The sequence below is a fragment of the Coturnix japonica genome, unplaced genomic scaffold, assembly GCF_054131305.1.
Source record: "Coturnix japonica strain WE unplaced genomic scaffold, WE-NBRP24 Scf061, whole genome shotgun sequence".
Taxonomy (NCBI): domain Eukaryota; kingdom Metazoa; phylum Chordata; class Aves; order Galliformes; family Phasianidae; genus Coturnix; species Coturnix japonica.
Window position 1 is genome coordinate 671,063 of NW_028188964.1, and position 21,008 is coordinate 692,070.

General features: G+C 55.2%; 3 protein-coding genes across 5 annotated transcripts; 2 read left to right on the plus strand and 1 right to left on the minus strand.

Moving 5' to 3' along the window:
- The first annotated feature begins 99 nt into the window (after nucleotides 1–99).
- On the plus strand, nucleotides 100–6,448 carry LOC146751841 (uncharacterized). Its single transcript, XM_085533584.1, has 5 exons — nucleotides 100–321; nucleotides 1,359–1,565; nucleotides 2,276–2,533; nucleotides 3,506–3,659; nucleotides 6,435–6,448. The coding sequence occupies exons 1-5, from the start codon at nucleotides 115–117 to the stop codon at nucleotides 6,446–6,448; spliced, it is 840 nt and encodes a 279-aa protein (XP_085389710.1). The 5' UTR covers nucleotides 100–114.
- LOC146751842 (uncharacterized) lies at nucleotides 3,436–10,438 on the plus strand. Its single transcript, XM_085533553.1, has 5 exons — nucleotides 3,436–3,659; nucleotides 6,477–6,586; nucleotides 7,760–7,873; nucleotides 7,957–8,106; nucleotides 8,870–10,438. The coding sequence occupies exons 2-5, from the start codon at nucleotides 6,545–6,547 to the stop codon at nucleotides 8,978–8,980; spliced, it is 417 nt and encodes a 138-aa protein (XP_085389679.1). The 5' UTR covers nucleotides 3,436–3,659; nucleotides 6,477–6,544; the 3' UTR covers nucleotides 8,981–10,438.
- Nucleotides 10,439–11,149: 711 nt separating this feature from the next.
- Nucleotides 11,150–16,897, minus strand: LOC146751843 (SUN domain-containing protein 2-like). Of its 3 annotated transcripts, XM_085533540.1 has the most exons (9): nucleotides 16,098–16,897; nucleotides 15,607–15,989; nucleotides 15,116–15,156; nucleotides 14,738–14,861; nucleotides 14,119–14,203; nucleotides 13,478–13,578; nucleotides 12,650–12,817; nucleotides 11,854–11,940; nucleotides 11,150–11,297 (listed from the first exon to the last, which is right to left on the minus strand). In XM_085533540.1, exons 4-9 carry the CDS (start codon nucleotides 14,852–14,854, stop codon nucleotides 11,190–11,192), a joined length of 666 nt encoding a protein of 221 aa, XP_085389666.1. In that variant the 5' UTR covers nucleotides 14,855–14,861; nucleotides 15,116–15,156; nucleotides 15,607–15,989; nucleotides 16,098–16,897; the 3' UTR covers nucleotides 11,150–11,189. The 3 variants fall into 3 exon arrangements, with proteins under 3 accessions (XP_085389666.1, XP_085389667.1, XP_085389665.1); XM_085533541.1 differs by lacking the exon at nucleotides 16,098–16,897 and having other exon boundaries at nucleotides 15,607–16,084; XM_085533539.1 differs by lacking the exons at nucleotides 15,607–15,989; nucleotides 16,098–16,897 and having other exon boundaries at nucleotides 15,116–15,599.
- Between the last annotated feature and the right edge of the window lie 4,111 nt (nucleotides 16,898–21,008).

The window sequence follows — 21,008 nt, forward strand, 5'->3', positions numbered from 1 at the left end:
GGCCTAACTAGGCCTAACTAGGCCCAATTAGGCCTAACTAGGCCTAACTTGGCCCACTTTGGCCCGGTTCGGCCTATGTAACCCCCCCTTTCTCCCCTCCCCCCCATATCCAAGATGGCGCCCGAGTGGGGCAGGAGATCCCTATGGAAGCTGTTCGGCCTCTGCCTGTTGGCCGGCTCCATTACAACCGCCGTGGGGCTGGGAAGCTTGAGCGTCATCTATAGGAAGGCGATTAACAAGCTGCGTGTAAACGAGGTGGTTAATGAGGTGGAGGGGGACGAAGGACGGCTCTGGTTCGTGTATAGGATGGGGATGTCGGAGGTAAGTGGATGGGGGGGATATGGGGTGGGGGGAGGAAGTGGGGGGGAAATAAGGGGGGAAGAGGAAGTAGGGGGGATATAGGGGGGAGATAGGGGGGGAAGAGGAAGTGGGGGGGATATAGAGGGGAAATAAGGGGGGGAAGAGGAAGTAGGAGGGGATATAGGGGGGAAATAAGGGGGGAAGAGGAAGTGGAGGGATATAGGGGGGAAATAAGGAAGGAAGAGGAAGTAGGGGGGATACAGGGGGGAAATAAGGGGGGAAAAGGAAGTGGGGGGGATACAGGGAGGAAATAAGGGGGGAAGAGGAAGTAGGGGGGATATAGGGGGGAGAGGAAGTGGGGGAAGAAGGGAGGAGGAAGTGGAAGTGGTAAGGAGGAAGAGGAAGGGAGGGAGGAAAAGGAAGTGGGAGGGGAAGGGGAAGAGGAAGTGGGGAGGAAGAGGAAGGGAATGGGAAGAGGGAGGGGAATAAGAGGGGGAAGGGAAGAAGGAAGAGGAAGAGGAAGAGGAAGGAAAAGACAAAGTGGGAGGGAAAAGGAAGTGGGGGGGGGAAGTGGGGAGTAAGTGGGGAAGAAGTGGGAGGGGAGAGGAGAGGAAGTAAGAGGGGGAAGGGAGGAAGGGGAGGGGAAGAGGAAGTGGGGGGGGTATAGAGGGGAGAGGAAATGGAAGGGGAAGAGGAAGCGGGAGGGGAGAGGAAATGGACTTATGGGCTTATGGGGTCCTACAGGGTCCTATGGGGTCTTATGGGGTCTTACGGTGTGCTATGGTGTCCTATTGGTTCCTATGGGGTCCTATGGGGTCTTATGGCATGCTATGGTGTCTTCTGGGGTCTTATGGGATTCTATGGGGTCCTAAGGAGTCTTATGGGGTCCTATTGCTTCCTATTGATTCCTATGGGGTTTATGGGGTCCTATGGGGTCTTATGGGGTCCTATGGGGCTTATGGGGTCCTATAGGGTCCTATGGGGTACCTTCTTCCTTTCCTATGGGAAGGGGAAGGGGAGGGGGAAGAGGAAAAGGAATAAGCCCATTTGCTTTCCAGCCACAACGCTACCCCGGAGGTGAAATCCAATGGGCGACGTACCGGCTGGATCCCAAGCGTTATCCGGATCGAGAAGCTCGCGTCTTCGCTCAAAGCCTCCACGAGCATCAAGCCAAAATGAGCCTGGCTTTAATCAGGATCAAACCTGGAGCGCTCCGGGTCCCCCACTGGCATTTTAATGCCAACGTCCATGGCTACGTGGTGCAGGTAGGCCGCAGCCTTTGGTTTTGCTTCCACTTCCTCTTTCTCTCTTCCATCTTTAAGAATATACATCCTTTTCCTCTATGGCTTCATTTAACCCTTATTCCCCTACCTTGTAATCCATTTACCTCGCGGGTCTACCCTAAAACCCTATAGGATTTGGCCATGTTATATAGGAGCGGCCCATGTTAATTGGGGGTAGCCTTTGGTTTTACTTCCACTTCCTCTTTCTCTTTTCCACCTTTAATCCTATACTTCCTCTTCATCCTTGGCCTCATCCAAACGTTCTTCCCCCATATTATAATCCCCTTACCTCGCGGGTCTACCCTAAAATCCTATAGAATTTGGCCATGTTATATATAGGGGCGGCCCATGTTAATTGGGGGTGGCCTTTGGTTTTACTTCCACTTCCTCTTTCTCTCTTCCACCTTTAATCCTATACTTCTTCCTCCTTGGCTTCATCCAGTCCTTCCTCCCCCACCTTATAACCCTTTACCTCATGGGTCTACCCTAAAATCCTATAGGATTTACCCTATATTCTATAGGGCACAACATGGATCTTGCTTTTCCTCCCACTTCCTCTTTCTCTCTTCCGCTTTTGACCCTATACTTTCGATTCCTCTTTCGCCTTATCCATCCCTTCTTTCCCCACCTTATAACCCCTTAACCTCGCGGGTCTACTCTAAATCTAATAGGATTTCCCCTATAATCTATAGGGCACGGCCTGGATCGGCATCGTCACCCCAACCAACGTCACCACCTACCGAGCCGAAGTCGGCCAGGTCCTTTTCTTCCCCCGGAACGTTCTTCATTGGATCCAAAACACGGAGGACGGGGGGGAAGGAAATAAAAGCCGGACCCCAAAAGAACTTGTCCTCGTTCTCTTTTATGGGACCCACGAGGAGCTGAAGACATTGGAGGTGGATGAGGCCGTTAATGGGACCCCAAATGAGGTCTTAATTGAGGCTTTACAGGTATGGGGTGGGGGGTGGAAAATGGGTTTTTTGGGGGTTTTTTGGAAGGTCCTAGAAGGGATTGAAGGGATTGAGGTGAAAGAGGGGACCCGGCCGGTTAAAATGGTGGTGGTTGCGTCTCTCTATCACGTTCCTTTGAGGAGATATAGGGTTTTATATGGGATGGTTGGGTGTTTCTATGAGGTTCCATTGAGGAGATATAGGGTTTTATATGGGATTTGGGTCCTGGAAGGTTAATAATGGGGATTTGGGGTTGTCCCATTGGGTTCTATGGGGGATTTGGGTCCTGGAAGGGGGATAAGAAGGAACTTGGGTCCTGGAAGGTTAATAATGGGGATTTTGGGTCTTCCCATTGGATTCTATGGGGGAGATATAGGGTTTTATATGGGATTTGGGTCCTGGAAGGTTAATAATGGGGATTTGGGGTCGTCCCATTGGGTTCTATGGGGGATTTGGGTTCTGGAAGGGGAATAAGAAGGAACTTGGGTCCTGGAAGGTTAAAATGGAGGTGGTTGGGTGTTTCTATGGGGTTCTGTTGAGGAGATATAGGGTTTTATATGGGATTTGGATCCTGGAAGGGGAAAAGGGAGGTAATAGGGTCTTCCCATTGGGTTCTATGGGGATTTGGGTCCTGGAAGGGGAAAAGGGAGGTAATAGGGTCGTCCCATTGGGTTCTATGGGGTTTTGGGTCCTGGAAGGGTAAAAGTTGGTAATAGGGTCTTCCCATTGGGTTCTATGGGGCATTTGGGTCCTGGAAGGGTAAAAGGGAAGTAATAGGGTCATCCCATTGGGTTCTATGGGGGATTTGGGTCCTGGAAGGGTAAAAGGGAAGTAATAGGGTCTTCCCATTGGGTTCTATGGGGTTTTGGGTCCTGAAAGAGGAAAAGGGAGGTAATAGGGTCGTCCCATTGGGTTCTATGGGGGATTTGGGTCCTGGAAGGTTAATAACAGGGTTTTTTTGGGTCCTGGCAGCTTCGTAGCGTTCAGGATTGGATTGGAAGCTTCCAGAAGGTCCCGATCCTACAAAGCTTGAACCACCCCATTAATTTAAGTCAATTAGTGCGGGATGTTAATTACACCCAGGCAGATAACGAGCAAATATGGCGGTATTTATATGACCTCAAAGGTAAGGACCTCATAGACCCCATAGGACCCTATAAGACCCCATAAGACCCAATAGACCCCATTAGACCCCATAAGACCCCATAAGACCCCATAAGACCCAATAGACCCTATAAGACCCCATAAGACCCCATAGACCCCATAAGACCACATAGACCCCATAGACCCCATAAGACCCCATAAGACCCCATAGACCCCATTAGACCCCATAAGACCCCATAGACCCCATTAGACCCCATAAGACCCCATAGACCCCATAAGACCCAACAGACCCCATAAGACCCCATAAGACCCCATCGACCCCATAGACCCCGTAGACCCCATAAGACCCCATAGAACCCATTAGACCCCATAAGACCCCATAGACCCCATTAGACCCCATAACACCCCATAGACCCCATAAGACCCCATAAGACCCCATAAGACCCCATAAGACCCCATAAGACCCCATAAGACCCCATAGACCCCATAAGACCCCATAGACCCCATAGACCCCATAAGACCCCATAGACCCCATAGACCCCATAGACCCCATAAGACCCCATAGAACCCATTAGACCCCATAAGACCCCATAGACCCCATAAGACCCCATAGACCCCATAAGACCCCATAGAACCCATAAGACCCCATATGACCCCATAGACCCCATAAGACCCCATAGACCCCATTATTACCCTTCCAGGACCTTAAAGACCCAATAAGACCCCATAGACCCCATTAAACCCCATTATTCCCCTTCCAGGACCTTAAAGACCCCATAAGAGCCATAGACCCCATTATTACCCTTCCAGGATCTTAATAACCCCATAAGACCCCATTATTCCCCTTCCAGGACCTTAAAGACCCCATAAGACCCCATAGATCCCATTACTCCTCTTCCAGAACCTTCTCAACCCCATAAGACCCCATAAGACCCCATAGACCCCATTACTCCCCTTCCAGGACCTTAAAGACCCCATAAGACCCCATTAGATCCCATTAGACCCCATTAGACCCCATTATTCCCCTTCCAGGACCTTCTCAACCCCATAAGACCCCATAGACCCCATAAGACCACATAGACCCCATTATTCCCCTTTTAGGACCTTCTCAACCCCATAAGACCCCATAGACCACATAAGACCCCTTAGACCCCATTAGATCCCATTAGACCCATTATTCCCCTTCCAGGACCTTAAAGACCCCATAAGACCCCATAGATCCCATTGTTCCCCTTCCAGAATCTTCTCAACCCCATAAGACCCCATAAGACCCCATAGACCCCATTACTCCCCTTCCAGGACCTTAAAGACCCCATAAGACCCCATTAGATCCCATTAGACCCCATTAGACCCCATTATTCCCCTTCCAGGACCCATAAGACCCCATAAGACCCCATTAGACCCCATTATTACCCTTCCAGGACCTTAATAGACCTCATAAGACCCCATTAGACCTCATTAGATCCCATTAGACCCCATTAGACCCCATTATTCCCCTTCCAGGACGTTAATAGACTCCATAAGACCCCATTAGACCCCATTAGATCCCATTAGACCCCATTATTCCCCTTCCAGGACCTTCTCAACCCCATAAGACCCCATAAGACCACATAGACCCCATTATTCCCCTTCTAGGACCTTCTCAACCCCATAAGACCCCATAGACCCCATAAGACCCCATTGACCCCCATTATTCCCCTTCTAGGACCTTATAGACCCCATAAGACCCATAGACCCCATAGACCCCATTATTCCCCTTCCAGGACCTTAATAGACCCCATAAGACCCCATAGACCCCATTAGATCCCATTAGACCCAATTATTCCCCTTCCAGGACCTTCTCAACCCCATAAGACCCCATAGACCCCATAAGACCCCTTTAGACCCCATTATTCCCCTTTCAGGACCTTAATAGACCCCATATGACCCCATAGACCCCATTAGATCCCATTAGACCCCATAAGACCCCATTAACTATTGGAATAGATGGGTTGCCAAATAGTGATCTATTCGAAGACATAGGGGCTCAATAGGGAACCGTCGGGGTTGCCAAATAGTGAGCAATTGGAAGCTATAGGAGCCATTGGAATATATAGCTGACAAATAGTGATCCATCGGGATAGATAGGTGCCAAATTGTGATCCATTAAGGTTAATGACCCCCATTAACCCCCATTATTACCCTTCCAGGACCTTAAAGACCCCATAAGACCCCATAATTACCCTTCCAGGACCTTAATAACCCCCATTAACCCCCATTTTACCCTTCCAGGACCTTAATAGACCCCATAAGACCCCATTGACCCGATTATTACCCTTCCAGGACCTTAATAGACCCCATAAGACCCCATAGGACCCTATAAGATCCTATAAACCCCATAAGACCCCATAGACCCCATTATTACCCTTCCAGGACCTTAAAGACCCCATAAGACCCCATAGACCCCATTAGACCCCATTGACCCCCTTTATCTCCCTTTTAGGACCTTAATAGACCCCATAAGACCCCATAGACCCCATTATTCCCCTTCCAGTACCTTAATAACCCCATAAGACCCCATTATTACCCTTCCAGGACCTTAATAGACCCCGTAAGACCCCATAGACCCCATAAGACCCCATTAAACCCCACTATTACCCTTCCAGGACATTAAAGACCCCATAGAACCCCATTATTACCCTTCCAGGACCTTAATAGACCCCATAAGACCCCATAGACGCCATAAGACCCCATTAGACCCCATTCTTCCCCTTCCAGGACCTAAATACCCCCGTATAATCCCATATTCCTTTTCCAGGACCTTTCCTTTAACCTTCCAGGACCTTTCTATCCCCCTTAGGTTCCCCTCCGGCACCATTTAATGGCGGAGTTTTCCATTGGGCTCCGTATCGACCTGCCAGGACCTGGATGGAAACAATGAATCTCATTTACATCCAGTCGCTCCTTCAGGTAACGCCTTTAAGCTGCCAGGACCTTGGAGGGGTCGGTTGCCAAATAGTGTGCCATAACATTACATAGGAAACCGGTGTTGCCAAATAAGGAGCCATTGGCATACATAGGAGCCCATCGTTGCCAAATAGTGAGCCGTTAAAAGACATAGGAAACCATACTTGCCAAATAGTGATCCATTAGATTACATAGGAAACCAGAGTTGCCAAATAGTGAGTCTTTAAGTTATATTGGAAAGCGTAGTTGCCAAATAGTGATTCATTGGATTACATAGAGCCCCATAGCTGCCAAATAGTCATCCTTAGACCTCCATAGAGCCCCATAGACCCCCATAGAGCCCCATAGAACCCCATAGAACCCCATAGAGCCCCATAACCCCCCATAGGACCCCATAGAGTCCCATAGCCACCGCATAGGACCCTATAGACCCCCATAGAGCCCCATAGAGCCCCATAGGGATCCATTAGACCCCATAGACCCCCCATAGGACCCCCATAGAGCCCCATAGCTGCCAAATAGTGACCCATGGAGCCCCATAGGACCCCATAGACCCCCATAGCCACCCCATAGGACCCTATAGAGCCCCATAGGACCCCATAACCCTCCACTGGACCCCATAGAGCCCCATAGCTGCCAAATACACACCCATTAGACCCCATAGAGCCCCATAGGACCCCATAGAGTCCCATAGGACCCCATAACCCCCCATAGAACCCCATAGAACCGTCATAGGATCCCATACGGCCCCATACCTGCCAAATACAGACCCATTAGACCCCATAGAGCCCCATAGGACCCCATAGAGCCCCATAGACCCCATAACCCCCCATAGAACCCCATAGAGCCCCATAGCTGTCAAATAGTGATCCATTAGCCCCCATAGCTGCCAAATAGTGATCCATTGGACCCCATAGGACCCCTACGACCCCCATAGACCCCCCATAGGACCCCCATAGAGCCCCATAGAGCCCCATAGAACCCCATAGAGCTCCATAGCTGCCAAATAGTGATCCATTGACTCCTATAGAGCCCCATAGGACCCCATAGCCACCCCATAGATTCCCATAGAGCCCCATAGAGCCCCATAGACCCCCATAGGACCCCATAGACCCCCCATAGACCCCCATATAAACCTATATAACCCTATGTGATCCTATATATAACCCATTGCAGCACCCCGATCCTCTCACCATAGCCACCCTAAGGATCTTCCCTAACGAACTTGGCCAACCCCATTATCATCTTAACGCTAACGAGCTGGCTTACGTCCTCCAAGGCTGTGGCAAGGTAAGGCCCTATATTGTATATAGGGGATATAGGGGGGTGGGATGCAAATGAGGCTTAATGAGATCATGAATATGCAAACGCAGGCCGGCCTGGTGTTGGAGAATGGGGAGAGCCTGAGCTTCGAGGTGGAAGTGGGGGACGTCCTATTCTTCCCTATGGGGAGCCAGCATTACTTGAAGAGCGGGTGCCCCGAAGGGATCCTATTGGTGCTGGGTTATAGCACCGGGAATATGGTGGGTCTATGGGGTCTATATGGGGTTCTATGGGGGGCTATGGGGTCTATAGGGGTCTATGGGGCTCTGTGGGGCTCTACGGGGGGCTATGGGGTCTATATGGGGTCCTATTGGATCCAATTGGGTCCTATGGGGTTCTATGGGGTCCTATGGGGGCTCTATGGGGTCCTATTGGGTTCTATGGGGCTCTATGGAGCCTTATGGGGTCTATAGGGGTCTATGGGGGTCTATGGGGCTCTATGGGGGGTCTATAGGGGTCTATGGGTCACTATTTGGCAGCTATGGTGTCTATGGGGGTCTATGGGGGTCTATGGGTCTCTATGGGGCTCTATGGGGTCTATATGGGGCTCTGTGGGGCTCTATGGGGTCCTATGGGGGTCTGTGGGGGTTTATGGGGTGTCTATGGGGCTCTATGGCGTTCTATGGGGGTCTATGGGGCTCTATGGGGTTCTATGGTGTTCTATGGAGCTCTATGGGGGTCTTTTGGGGTCTGTGGGGCTCTATGGGGGGTCTGTAGGGGTCTATGGGTCTCTATGGGGGTCTATGGGGGGCTATAGGGCTCTATGGTGTGCTATGGGGTCTCTATGGGGTTTATGGGGTCTCTATGGGGCTCTATGGGGTAACTATTTGGCATCCCTGGCCCTCCATTCATTCGAATGGATCCCTATTTGGCACCTATGGGCCTCCATTCATTCCTATGGAAGACTGTTTGGCAGCTCAGAGCCTCCATTCATTTTAATAGCTCACTATTTGGCACCTATAGGAACTCCAAACCCAGCGCCTCAATCGCTACTTCCGGTCTCTCCCGGCCGCCATCTTGGCTCGCCTCTTCAGTACGGATCTAGAAAAGACCCGGATGTTGCTCCGGGATTAATTAAAGCTCATTAATTAACGCTTGTAACTCATTAAACAGATGGCAACGCATTGATTGTATTGAGACGGTCCTCCAGGGCCATAGAGTTGGACGGGGTAGAAGAGACTTCCGGGTTTAGAGAGGCATAAAGGGACTTCCGGGTTCCGAACGCTTCCGAACGGCTCCGAAGGTTTCCGAAGCCCGAAGAAACCCGGAAGTCGAGCGGAGCGGCTCCGAACTTGACCCGAGGGGCTCCGAGCGCATCCGAGTGCACCCGAGTGGTTCTGAAGTCGATCCGAGCGCTTCCGAAAGGTTCCGAACGGTTCCGAAGACTGAAGAAACACTAAAGTCGATCGTAGCGACCCCGAATGGCTCCGAACTGGACCCGAGTGTTTCCGAGCGTCTCCGAAGTCGACCGGAGCGCTTCCGAACGGTTCCGAATGGTTCCGAAAGGGTCCGAAGCCCGAAGAGACACGGAAATTGCTCGTAGCGATCCCGAATGGCTCCGAAGTGGACCCGAAGGGCTCCGAGCGTTTCCGAGCTCCTCCGAAGTGAACCCGAGAGCTTCCGAAAGGATCCGAATGGTTCCGAAGCCTGAAGAAACCCGGAAGTCGCTCGTAGCGACCCCGAACGGCTCCGAACGGCTCCGAACTGGACCCGAAAGTTTCTGAATGTTTCCGAAGTTGACCCGAGCGCTTCCGAACGGAACCGAAGCCCGAAAAACCCGGAAATCGCTCGTAGCGATCCCGAAATGGACCCGAGCGTTTCCGAAAGGTTCCGAACAGCTCCGAACCCGACCGGAAGCCGCCTGTAGCAACCCGGAAGTCAACCGGAAGTCGCTGGGAGCGGTTCCGAACCCGACCCGAGCGGTTCCGAATAATTCCGAAGGTGAAATCGAAGGAACCCGGAAGTAAACCGGAACTCGCTCCGAAAAGACCCGAGCGCTTCCGAACGGAGACGAAGTGGATCTCGGAGCAAACCGAAAGTAAACCGGAAGTCGCTTCAGAACGACCCGAGCGCTTCCGAATACATCCGAAGAGAGCAGAACCGGACCGGAAGTCGCCAGACCAACCCGGAAGTAAGCCGGAATACCCTTCAGAAGGCTCCTCCGGCAGCCGAACCGGCTCCGAACACCAGCCGAACTTCGGCATTTTTCGGCTTTTTTCGGCTGTTTTCGGCTCTTTTCAGTTCCGGTACCGGGGATGGAGAAACAAGGGCGGGTGGATTGTCCGGCGTTACCGCCCGGGTGGAAGAAGGAAGAAGTCCACGCCTCACTTTGGCCTCAAGACTACTAAGCTGCAAGGCCTCTTGGCCAGGCTCTGGGCCTCCCTCCAGGCTGTTTTACCTTAAGGCCTCTAAGCCTCCTGGGCAACCTCTAAGCCTTTAGGCCTCCCCCTATGCCTCTAGGACAGCTTGCAGGCATCTGTGCCTTCAGGTGTGTTCTCCATTACAGCTCTAAGCCTTCCTTTGTGCCATAAATGCTCATGGACACGTGGTCTCTTTTTTGGCCTCCCTCTGTGCATCAGGCCCTCAAAACCTCAGTGCTTCCAGTCCAGCCCTTTAGTACCACAGTTCATGGCACTGTGGGATGGCCTGAGTGGCCAACTCACACTCTTGGCCACCCTCCATCTCCCGTGGCTCCCACACCAACCCCACAGCACCACCCACACTAAGCCCTGTCCCACAAATGCAGCTGCTGCCGCTCAACAATTCTTATTGGCTGAAAGCAGGAGAGTTGAGAGATCCAAAGGGGTTGTGAGATCAGAGGTTGGGGCTGGAAGGCAGAGCATCTGCAGCTTTCGTTCCTCACTGAGTCCTTTCTATTGGGAAAGGAGATGGAGGGAGGTGAGAAGATGGAGGGCAGGGATGTGGGGTAGGAACCCACCTTGATGCTGATGTCACGGCTCCGTGCCTGCAGCTTGTTACCTGGGACTCAGCCGTGTCAGCACGTTCCTCTGCCTCATCCAGCATGTGCTGTGCCCTGGGGAACTTGGCCAAGTTGGCCTGCTTGTCCTGTGGCTTAGCCCCGGTCCCCACCCCGGTTCCCCCGTTCCCCCCACCAAACACCCACCCAACTCATCCCCGCAGCTCCTCCCTCCCCCCAACCAGCCTCGAGGCGGGCAGAAAGTTATCGACATCTCTTCATTGAATGATCAATCCCTAATTAAAACCCTCTGGTAGACATCAGAGTTTAGGGGTTTTTAGGGTTTATTAGGGTTTTTAGGTGTTTTTAGGGGTTGCCGTGGATTTCCAATTGGTACACGCAGGTGTATTCCGCGTTCCCCCAGTTGCTGCGTACATCCATTTTAATCCTTTTGTAGGACTGAAGGGGCTTCTCCTGCCAATGCAAAGAGGAAAGGCTTTGTTATGGGCCGGAGGGGGACCAGTGCCCCATAGTGCCCCATAGCTCCCACTGTTCTCCCCATAGATCCCAAAGCATCCCATAGATCTCATAGTGCCCCATAGCTCCCACTGTTCACCCCATAGATATGGGTAAAACTAATACACAGTCAATGATTTCTTGGAATTCTGATCCATATTCAATAGTTGTTTAGCATGCAGACCCCTCTCTTGTTATCACTGATCTTATCAGTGTGGGAATCAAATGTTGTTTGTGCCTTTAGAACAAGAGAAGAATCTTTTCTTTCAAGGTCTCATTATATAAGTGAAGTAGTTTGTAGTTATTTCAAGGTCTCAGTATACAAGTGAAGCAGTAGCAGAGGAGAGGCTTTGTTATGGGCATGGGAAGAGCCCCGGCACAACAAGTGCTTCCAAAGGCTTGCAAAAGGGACCCCACGGGAGTCGGCCATGTTGGAGAGCAGAGGGTGGGCAGGAAAGCTCTTTCTTCCCATGACTTGCAGGCAGCCCGGCCTCCCCCCTTGCACTTGCCATACCTGAACGTGGAAGGTCTGCGCAATATCTCCACCCACGTCATAAACATACAGTCCCAGGAGAGTTTCCCTTTCGTCCTCATCCACTCCCTCAAAGACAAGAGATGATGGCGGTCACACTTAGGCAGGCCGTGCCATAAAGAACACACTGAGGCCAAAGGTGGGAGCCCTTCCAACCCTCCCTGTGCTCTGGTAGGATTGGAGCACAACGGAGGGTGAACCTGAGTCAGGGCACGTGGAGCAATTGCTCCCAGCTGCTCGGCCACAAAGAGCAGCAGAGGCCTTTGGAGACATGGAACCAGCCGAGGGATTTGGTGCCCTCAGGCAGGATGCCGTGCTCTGCAGCAGCCCACCACTGAAATTTGGGAGCTCCCAACAGTATGGGGTCGTATGGGGCTCTGTTGGGTGTCTACCGTGTGGCTCTATGGTGCTCTATGAGCTCTTGTGTGGCTCTATGGGGTCTTACAGGGCTCTATGTGGCAGTTATGGGGCTCTGTTGGGTGTCTGTAGGGCCCTTATGGGGCCCTGTTGGGTGTCTGTGGGGCACCATGAGGCTCTTTGGTTCTCTATGAGCTTCTTGTGCAGCTCTATGGGGTCTTATGGAGCATTATGGGGCTCTATGGGGTGTCTGTGGGGGCTCTATAGGGCTCTTTGGGGGTCTATGGGGTCTTATGTTGTGGTTATGGTGTTCTGTTGGTTGTCTCTGTGGCTCTATAGGGGTTCAATGGGCTCTTATGGGGCTCTATGGCAAAGCTTTTTCCTCGGGGGCCTCCAGAAGCAGCAGCAGGCAGAGACTTACCAAGATGGCAAAGTCTCTGGGGGCACTGCTGACATCCCCAGAGGGAGACACCGCCTTGGAGACATGCCACAGGGTGAAAGCTGTGGGCCAGATGTTCTGAGGCAGCTGGATGACAACGTGGCCCTGCGAACCTTGGAAAGCCCAGCAGTTGCCAACAGAAATATCAGGCTGAAATGAGAGAGATGCGTCTATCAGCGGTGAGGCAAAGAGTCGCCAGAGCTGGATGCTGGGCAAGGAGCACAGAATTTGTCTTCTGTGTGGGCTGCCGTGCTCCCCGTAATGGAATGCTACTCAAGGGACAGGAGGGGAATATGCAAAGGTTTGGACAACAGCTCTGGAGTCAACCGCCTTTCTCTGCTTGCCCAGAGCCGGCGCGGCAGCCCTCCCCAGCATCTGTCAGCCCAGCACCCTCCCAACCCTGGTGTCAGTGATGTGGGGAAGAGTGTGGGCTGAGCAGAGTAGCTGGGCCAAAGGAAATGGATGTGCAGCCAGAATGGGGTGAGGATGTGGGGAGGGAGAATGGGGGGGAAGTGTTGGGGGTAGGAAAGACTGGGAGAAGGATGGGGGGTAGGATGGAGGGAGGAATGGGGAGGATGGGGGGGAAGGATGTGGAAGAAAGGGGGGAGAAGGATGGGGGGGAGAAGGATGGAAGGAAGGTTGAGGAGGGGGAAAGGATGGGGAGGGGGAAAGGATGTAGGGGGACGGATCCTGGGAAGGAAGGGCTGGGGGATGGAGGGGGAGCCCTTATGGGGCTCTGTGGGGTGTCTGCGGGGGGAGGGGGGTGAAAGCAAGGCGGGAAGCCCACTGTCAGCACTTCTCCTGCCATACCTGCAAGAGGGTCTCAGGGGACTTTGCAGAGGAAAAGAGGGGAGAAAGCCGGCCTTTCCCACCGTAACTCTTGGTTGTCCTCTCCGCATCAACAGTGGCACCTGAAATAAAGATGGACAGACGTGCACTGGGACAGCCCAGAGACAAGCTGAAGGAGTGAATGCTCATTCCCCAAAGCTCTTGGCGGGGCTCTGGGGTGCAGAATCCGTCCCGCTGTGTATGGGAACTGCTGAGTCCCGGCCTGATGCGCTGATTGAGCACCTGGGGAAATGAGCCGGTCAGCCCTGGGAGCAGAGTTGAAGAGTTTTTAAATTCTCAGAGATCGGGGCTTTAGACGGGATGTGAGGAGGAAATTCTTGACCCCCAGTGGGCGGTGAGGCCCTGCATTGTGCTGCCCAGAGGAGCCATGGATGCCCCATTCCCGGAGGCGTTGGAGACCAGGTTGGATGGGGCCCTGAGCACCTTGATGCAAAGGGTGGCAGTCCTGTCAGTGGCAGGGAGTTGGACTGGGATGGTCTTAAGGTCCCTTCAGACCTCAGCCATCCTAAAGCTCTAGGAGATAAGTGTGACAGGAAGCAGAGCTGGGCAGGTTTTGGGGAGTGCCAGGCGCAAAGCTGAGGGTAGTGAAGCTGTCTACATACCCAGGGATTTCAGAGCCCAGTTGGGCATCAAGTAGCTGTTTTGCACGATGCTGTCAATTTCAATCCGTGTCAACAGAAAAATTTTCTGGCAACAAACAGGGAATGGAGAGACAGCAGTGAGCACAAAGACAGGAGATGGGTGTGAGCAGGGAGTCCTACCCAAGAACTGCACTCCAGAGACACAGCAAAGATGGACTTTGGGCTCTGCCTGATCCCAGTGTTGCCAGCCCCGTGTCTGCTGTAGAACAGCCTTGACAGGCAGTCAGATCGTGCCCTGAGCCAGCCAGGCTCTGCAGAGCTCCAGTTGCAGCTGGTCTGGAGAATGGCCCTTCCAGCTAAGAAGTCTGAAGCACAAGTCTCTTGGCAGGGGCCGCATCCAGCCTCCAAGCCAAGCCCAGCAGGCTTCTGGCTGGGGCCCAGCCAGGGGGAATTCATGGCTCTGCACAGAGCACCCTGATCCCAGGTTTACCGTGCAGCCAGCACCAACAGCAGCTCTCAGTGTGGGGAGCAAAGTAGCTCCAAGACACAGGGGAGGCTGAGCCTCAGAGCCAGGTGTGGGGCAGGCGGCCAGAGCACACAGCTGTCCCTGTAAAGGGCTGGAAGGGAGCAGTACCATTACCTGTCTCGTCAGTTCGTCGATCCCATTCTCCTCCAGGACATCATACACTGATTGTGCAATGAGATGCTTCCTGATTGACAGCTCATAACTTATCAGGTGTAATTCTGGCCCAACCATTGAGTTCCTGAAGGCAAAGCAAAGCAAGTCTTGTTCAGCAACGCAGGTCAGAGTTTCAGTGCCACGAGGTGAAGGATTCCAGGGGGTTGTGCCCTTCCTTATCCCCCAGCCCCTTTTGTTCCTTTGCTTTGCCAAGGGCTGCCTTCACCATATAGATGGGAAAGGCTGGAGCCCTGGGCACAAAGTGAAGGCGTGCATGGAGCACACAGCCAGCCGAGGCCAAGCTACAGAGCCAGGTGCATGGCAAGGAAGTGTTCTTACCCCAGAGACAGGAGCTCATGCACAGGTCCTGCTGACACCACCTGGAAGAGAAAAGCATTTGATGGGAGGAAGCACCAGGAGCACGGCCAGAGCTTCCAAAGGAGCTTCCCAGGGAGCAGCTGGCAGAATTTCCTGCTGCTTCCCAGCACTTTGCAGAGGACTGCTGCCCAAAGTTGGGCCCTTCAGCCCTCCACGTGCTGCAGAGCATCTGCTGCTTCTCCGCTTGCTTTCCCATCCCTCCAGACTCCAGAGTGTCACGGACGGGCCAAAGGCCCCTTCTTCCCATGTGCTGTTGCCTTCAGCCTGAGCTCCGTGCTGGGCACTGGGAAGATGCTGCCACACCAAAGCCCGTCCTGCTGCCAAGGCAGCCCCCAGCCTGGCTCAGGAGCCCACAGAGTCTCAGCAGCGATGGGCCCGTGGCCAAACTCCTCCTGTCCCCACGGAGGCTGAAGGGCAGAGCTTTGTCTTCTGCCGCACGCTGTGGCACTGACCTGCAGAACATTTCCCCAGGCTCCCAATATCCAGAGGAAGGCTCCAGCTGTGGGAGATATCAGTCAGGAGAGACCATTAGTTTGCCAGAGTGCTCGGAGCCCTGCAGCCCATTTCCCTCCTCCCAACCCAGTGGGGACATGCCGTGTGGGACAGTCCCGCTCCTTGGCTGTGCTGGGATGGCTTTGGGTGGGGAACACTCAAAAGAAAGGACCGCTAGAAGCAGGACGGGAGTCCCCCTTCCCCTCTCTTGCGTGACACATTGCCTAAGGCAGAGATCAGATGGTGGTTATCACAGCCCAGCGTGGGGACACGGTCTCCTGGGATCCTTTTAGCTGTTTTCCACGACTCTCTCAATTGCATGCAGTGTCAGCTGCAGAATTTCCTGGCAACAAACAGGGAATGGAGAGACAGCAGTGAGCACAAAGACAGGAGATGGGTGTGGCCCAGCCAGGGTTGGGTGGACGGGGGGAGAGCAGTAGATGTAGTCTACCTTGATTTCGCCCCATCAGGTCCCAATGATTTATGGAGGGCTGGTGGGTGGGAAATCCAGGGGATCTTTGTATGGATGGAGGATCTCACCCCCCATCTCTTTTCTTTCTCATCAGATCCTGTTGAATCCTGCCGTGCTGCTGGACCAGATCCTGGAGCATCTCCTATGTCTGCAGGTGGCTCCTTCCACAACCTGCTGCCAGATCCCGGCCCAGCCTCACACTATGATCCACTGGGTCCCAACAGCCCTGGGCAGCCTCGTGTCACCGCGGGGCTGAGCTCCTCTGGATTCCAGTGCACCCCTTCCCCTTCTAATGCACCTCCCTTCCATGCAGCCCTTAGAGACCCCGGGGGTCCCAGTGTTGTCACATCACTGCATGCTGGGGATCCGCTCCACATCGCACTGCTGGATCCCAAGGGTCCCCTTGGCACAGCACTGTGGGATCCAGATCACAAGGATCACCCCCATGGCACCACCTCCAGGGCTCCCAATGATGGAGCACCTCAGGATCCCAGGGGGGACCCCCATAGCAGCCCTTCGCTGGATCCCATCCCTCCCCTTCCACACCACCTCCTTGCCCACTCCTTCCTCCTGAGCCCTGCAGCCCAGGCCCAGCTGCTGTGGGTGCTGGGGGGCTCTGAGAAGCCCAACTGCTGTCCACTGCGGAGCCGGCGTTGCTCCACGCCGCCCTCTGGGGGTCCCGGGGGGGTCTTTGTCCCATCCCTGCCTCCTTCCGACACTGCTTGGCTTCCTTAGCCCAGCACCCAGCTCTGCCCCCCTCCCTGCCCCTCTTCTTCCTCCTCTGCCTCGGGCCCCCCCCCTCGCCCCACTTAACCCCCCATTTGGCCGCGAGCCTCTTCCCCACGTTCTCCAACCCCCCGAGCTTCTCCTGCCCCACTTAGAGCTGGCGGCCGGGGGAGGGGAGGAAGGGCAGCGGGGCAGCTGTTGGCTCCGGGCTTTTGTGGTGGGGTTGGCAGCTTGGGGGGCTCCTCGCGGTGTTTTCTGCCGGGCTCTGGTGGCCTTATCTAAACACTTGGGGGGCAGCGGGACCCCCCCCGTCGAGTTGGTCGCAGCCGCCACCTCTTTGCTGCTGCGCTGCCCCCATTTCGCCCCCCAGATCTTAGAGGCCACGGGGGGGGCAGGGGGCTCTGGGCGCCTCTTTGAGGCAGCGGGTGCTGGGGGCGCCCCCCCCCGAAATGAGGCTGCCAGATGAGTCCCTTGACCCCACTCCGTGTCCACCCTCCAACCCTGTGCCCCCCACATTCCCTCACAGCCACCCATTTCCTCCTATCCCTCGGGATCCCCACACAGCCCACTACAACCCCATCTCCCCCACTGTTCACCCCTACATCCATCCCACTGCCCCCCACAGCCCCACATTACCCTAGGCCCTCCCTACAGCCCCATAGGACCTACAGCCCCCCCACGGCCACACGTTACCCCACAGCCCCCTCAACTCCCCCATCCCCCCCACTCCTCCCCCACTGCCCCCTACACCCACAGCCCACCTCAGCTTCCTCTCCCCGGCCCCGGCCCGGCCCCGTTCTCCCGCACACCTCCGGCGCCGCCGTCCTCAGCACCGCTCCCGTCGTGCCGCGGTTCCGTCTCGGTGCTGCCCGGACAGCTCCGGCGCGCAGCGGCTGCAGCGGCGCTGCCGTGCGGGGCGGCCCGGGCTGCGGCAGCGGCTTCAGCCCAACGAAGGGAGAGCCGGGAGGCCCCGACACACAAGATGGCGGCCGCTCCCGCGCGCGGAGCCTCAGCCAATCGGAGCCGGCGGCGCTGCCGCTGACCAATGAGACGGCGACACGCGTCGGCGGCGCACCCGCTGACCAATGAGAGGCCGGCACGGGCGGGATGAGCAGCTGACCAACGATCCGTTAGCCCCTGCTGCTGCCATCTCCTCAGTGGGAGACCCCGTTCCTTCGTCGCTGGGTGGCAGCGATGTGGATGTGAGGACAGGCGGCTCCTCGGGCACGCTGGGCTCCACACGAGATGCTGCTGCCGCCATCTTGTCAGTGGGAGACCCCGCTTTTTCCCTTCTGGGTGGCAGCGATCCAGATGTGTTGTGGGAGGACTCCTCGGAAAGGCTGCTCTCGCCATGAGATGTTTCTGCTGCCATTTCCTTGGCTTGCTTCCCGCGCTCTCCCTGCTGCGGCAGTTGATGTTGCTGCAGCCCCTTCGCTGTGTCTGCTGCGCTCTGTGAGGAAAAGTTGGGGATGGGAGTTATAAGGGGAGGGGCACTGCTCACATTCCCTGTGAGCGCCCCCTCCCCCGACTCCATCCCATAACCCGTGTAAACCACCCCAAATGGCGGCCCCACTGCTGTGCCTGGAGGCAGGAGCACAGGAGAGGCCCCTTCCGTGGGGACAGAGCCCTGTCCCCTATCCCAGCACGCAGCCCCGAGCTGGGAGGGGTTACTGAGCTGAGTGCCAGGCGCAAAGCTGAGGGTAGTGAAGCTGTCTACATACCCAGGGATTTCAGAACCCAGTTGGGCATCCAGTAGCTGTTTTCCACGACTTTCTCAATTGCATGCTGTGTCAGCTGCAGAATTTCCTGGCAACAAACAGGGAATGGAGAGACAGCAGTGAGCACAAAGACAGGAGATGGGTGTGGCCCAGCCAGGGGGAACTCATGGCTCTGCACAGTGCACTAATGCCGGGGGCGGGGGCCACACGGATGGTAAGGAGCCCAGCGCCTGGACCAGCAATGGTGGAGCTGAGATGTTACTGCTGCAGGGCCTGGCACGGTGGTGTGGTGCCAGGCCAGCTATGCTGCGGGCGGATCCACCTCCATGGGTTCATCAGGAGGTGGATCCACCTCCATGGGCTCATCAGGACCAGCCAGGGGGAACTCATGGCTCTGCACAGAGCACCCTGATCCCAGCTTTACCGTGCAGCCAGCACCAGCAGCAGCTCTCAGTGTGGGGAGCAAAGTAGCTCCAAGACACAGGGGAGGCTGAGCCTGAGAGCCAGGTGTGGGGCAGGCGGCCAGAGCACAGAGGTGTCCCTGTAAAGGGCTGGAAGGAAACAGGAGGGAGCATTATCATTACCTCTCTCTTCAGACCGTGGATCCCATTCTCCTCCAGGACATCAAACAATGATTCTACAATGAGCTCCTTCCGTACTGACAGCTGAGTACTTTTCAGGTTTGGTTCTGGCCAGACCAGTGAGTTCCTGAAGGCAAAGCAAAGCAAGTCTTGTTCAGCAATGTCCACCCCGCAGGTCAGAGTTTCAGTGCCACGAGGTGAAGGATTCCGGGGGGTTGTGCCCTTCCTTATCCCCCGGCCCCTTTTGTTCCTTTGCTTTGCCAAGGGCTGCCTTCACCATATAGATGGGAAAGGCTGGAGCCCTGGGCACAAGGTGAAGGCGTGCATGGAGCACACAGCCAGCCGAGGCCAAGCTACAGAGCCAGGTGCATGGCAAGGAAGTGTTCTTACCCCAGAGACAGGAGCTCATGCACAGGTCCTGCTGACACCACCTGGAAGAGAAAAGCATTTGATGGGAGGAAGCACCAGGAGCACGGCCAGAGCTTCCAAAGGAGCTTCCCAGGGAGCCGCTGGCAGAATTTCCTGCTGCTTCCCAGCACTTTGCAGAGGACCGCTGCCCAAAGTTGGGCCCTTCAGCCCTCCACGTGCTGCAGAGCATCTGCTGCTTCTCCGCTTGCTTTCCCATCCCTCCAGACGCCACAGTGTCACGGACGAGCCAAAGGCTCCTTCTTCCCATGTGCTGTTGCCTTCAGCCTGAGCTCCGTGCTGGGCACTGGGAAGATGCTGCCACACCAAAGCCCGTCCTGCTGCCAAGGCAGCCCCCAGCCTGGCTCAGGAGCCCACAGAGTCTCAGCAGCGATGGGCCCATGGCCAAACTCCTCCTGTCCCCATGGAGGCTCAAGGGCAGAGCTTTGTCTTCTGTCGCACGCTGTGGCACTGACCTGCAGGACATTTCCCCAGGCTCCCAATATCCAGAGGAAGGCTCCAGCTGTGGAAGATATCAGTCAGGAGAGACCATTAGTTTGCCAGAGTGCTCGGAGCCCTGCAGCCCATTTCCCTCCTCCCAACCCAGTGGGGACATGCTGTGTGGGACAGTCCCGCTCCTTGGCTGTGCTGGGATGGCTTTGGGTGGGGAACACTCACCAGAAAGGACCGCTAGAAGCAGGACGGGAGTCCCTCTTCCCCTCTCTTGAGCGACACGTTGCCTAAGGGAGAGATCAGATGGTGGTTATCACAGCCCAGCGTGGGGACACGGTCTCCTGGGATCCTTTTAGCAGACAGCTGCCACCGGGTTCCTCTGCCCAGCAGAGTTGTGAGTCCCAGGGGGCCCTTTAGCAAGAGCTGGCCAGTGCCACAGCACCCATGGGACGCATGAGAGTGAGGGGCTCTGCTGTGCTAAGGTGGGCAGCGGCCTGGCCCCGTTCTGGCCCTCCCGAGAGCAGGAACAGGGCTGTGCCCACGGAAAGGGAGTTTGGCTGCCTGGCTGGAGAAAGCCCGGCAGCACACAGTGATTCTGGCTTCCCCTCCCCACATTCTGGGCCTGCTGCACCCACCTGCCCAGCTGGGCTGGCATTTTGGCTCCTTCACTCCTCGCACAGACACAGAGAACGGCTTGCTCTCCTCCCAGGAACACAAGCACCTCTCCACTTGCCTGCTCTGCACTCCTCGCGGGACTGCAGTGCTGCACAGTTCCCCATGGGGCTCTACACAACACAGCCAGGGACAGAAATGGGGCTGTTTCTGCCCTTCTTATCACCCGGCCCCTCCCACCGTCTGTCAGGGGCAGTAACCCACAGGAACCATAGAGAACCAAAAGAACATCATAGAGAGTCATAGAGCCACATAAGAACGACAGGGAGCAATAGAGACCCACGGGGAGCCAAGGGGAACAAATACAGACCCATATGGGACCTGAGGTCGCCCTC

Bases quoted from the DNA above. Each gene is read 5' to 3' on its own strand.
- LOC146751843 (XM_085533540.1), bottom strand. From the start codon at position 14,854: ATGGTTGGGCCAGAATTACACCTGATAAGTTATGAGCTGTCAATCAGG. The intron at 12,818-13,477 runs GTATGGCAGGAG...CTCTCATTTCAG, and splicing joins CCCCTGAGACCCTCTTGCAG to CCTGATATTTCTGTTGGCAA. The intron at 11,941-12,649 runs GTAAGTCTCTGC...CTTGTCTTTGAG, and splicing joins CCAGAGACTTTGCCATCTTG to GGAGTGGATGAGGACGAAAG.
- LOC146751842 (XM_085533553.1), top strand. From the start codon at position 6,545: ATGGAAACAATGAATCTCATTTACATCCAGTCGCTCCTTCAG. The intron at 6,587-7,759 runs GTAACGCCTTTA...AACCCATTGCAG, and splicing joins ACATCCAGTCGCTCCTTCAG to CACCCCGATCCTCTCACCAT. The intron at 7,874-7,956 runs GTAAGGCCCTAT...ATGCAAACGCAG, and splicing joins TCCTCCAAGGCTGTGGCAAG to GCCGGCCTGGTGTTGGAGAA.
- LOC146751841 (XM_085533584.1), top strand. From the start codon at position 115: ATGGCGCCCGAGTGGGGCAGGAGATCCCTATGGAAGCTGTTCGGCCTC. The intron at 322-1,358 runs GTAAGTGGATGG...TTTGCTTTCCAG, and splicing joins ATAGGATGGGGATGTCGGAG to CCACAACGCTACCCCGGAGG. The intron at 1,566-2,275 runs GTAGGCCGCAGC...TATAATCTATAG, and splicing joins TCCATGGCTACGTGGTGCAG to GGCACGGCCTGGATCGGCAT.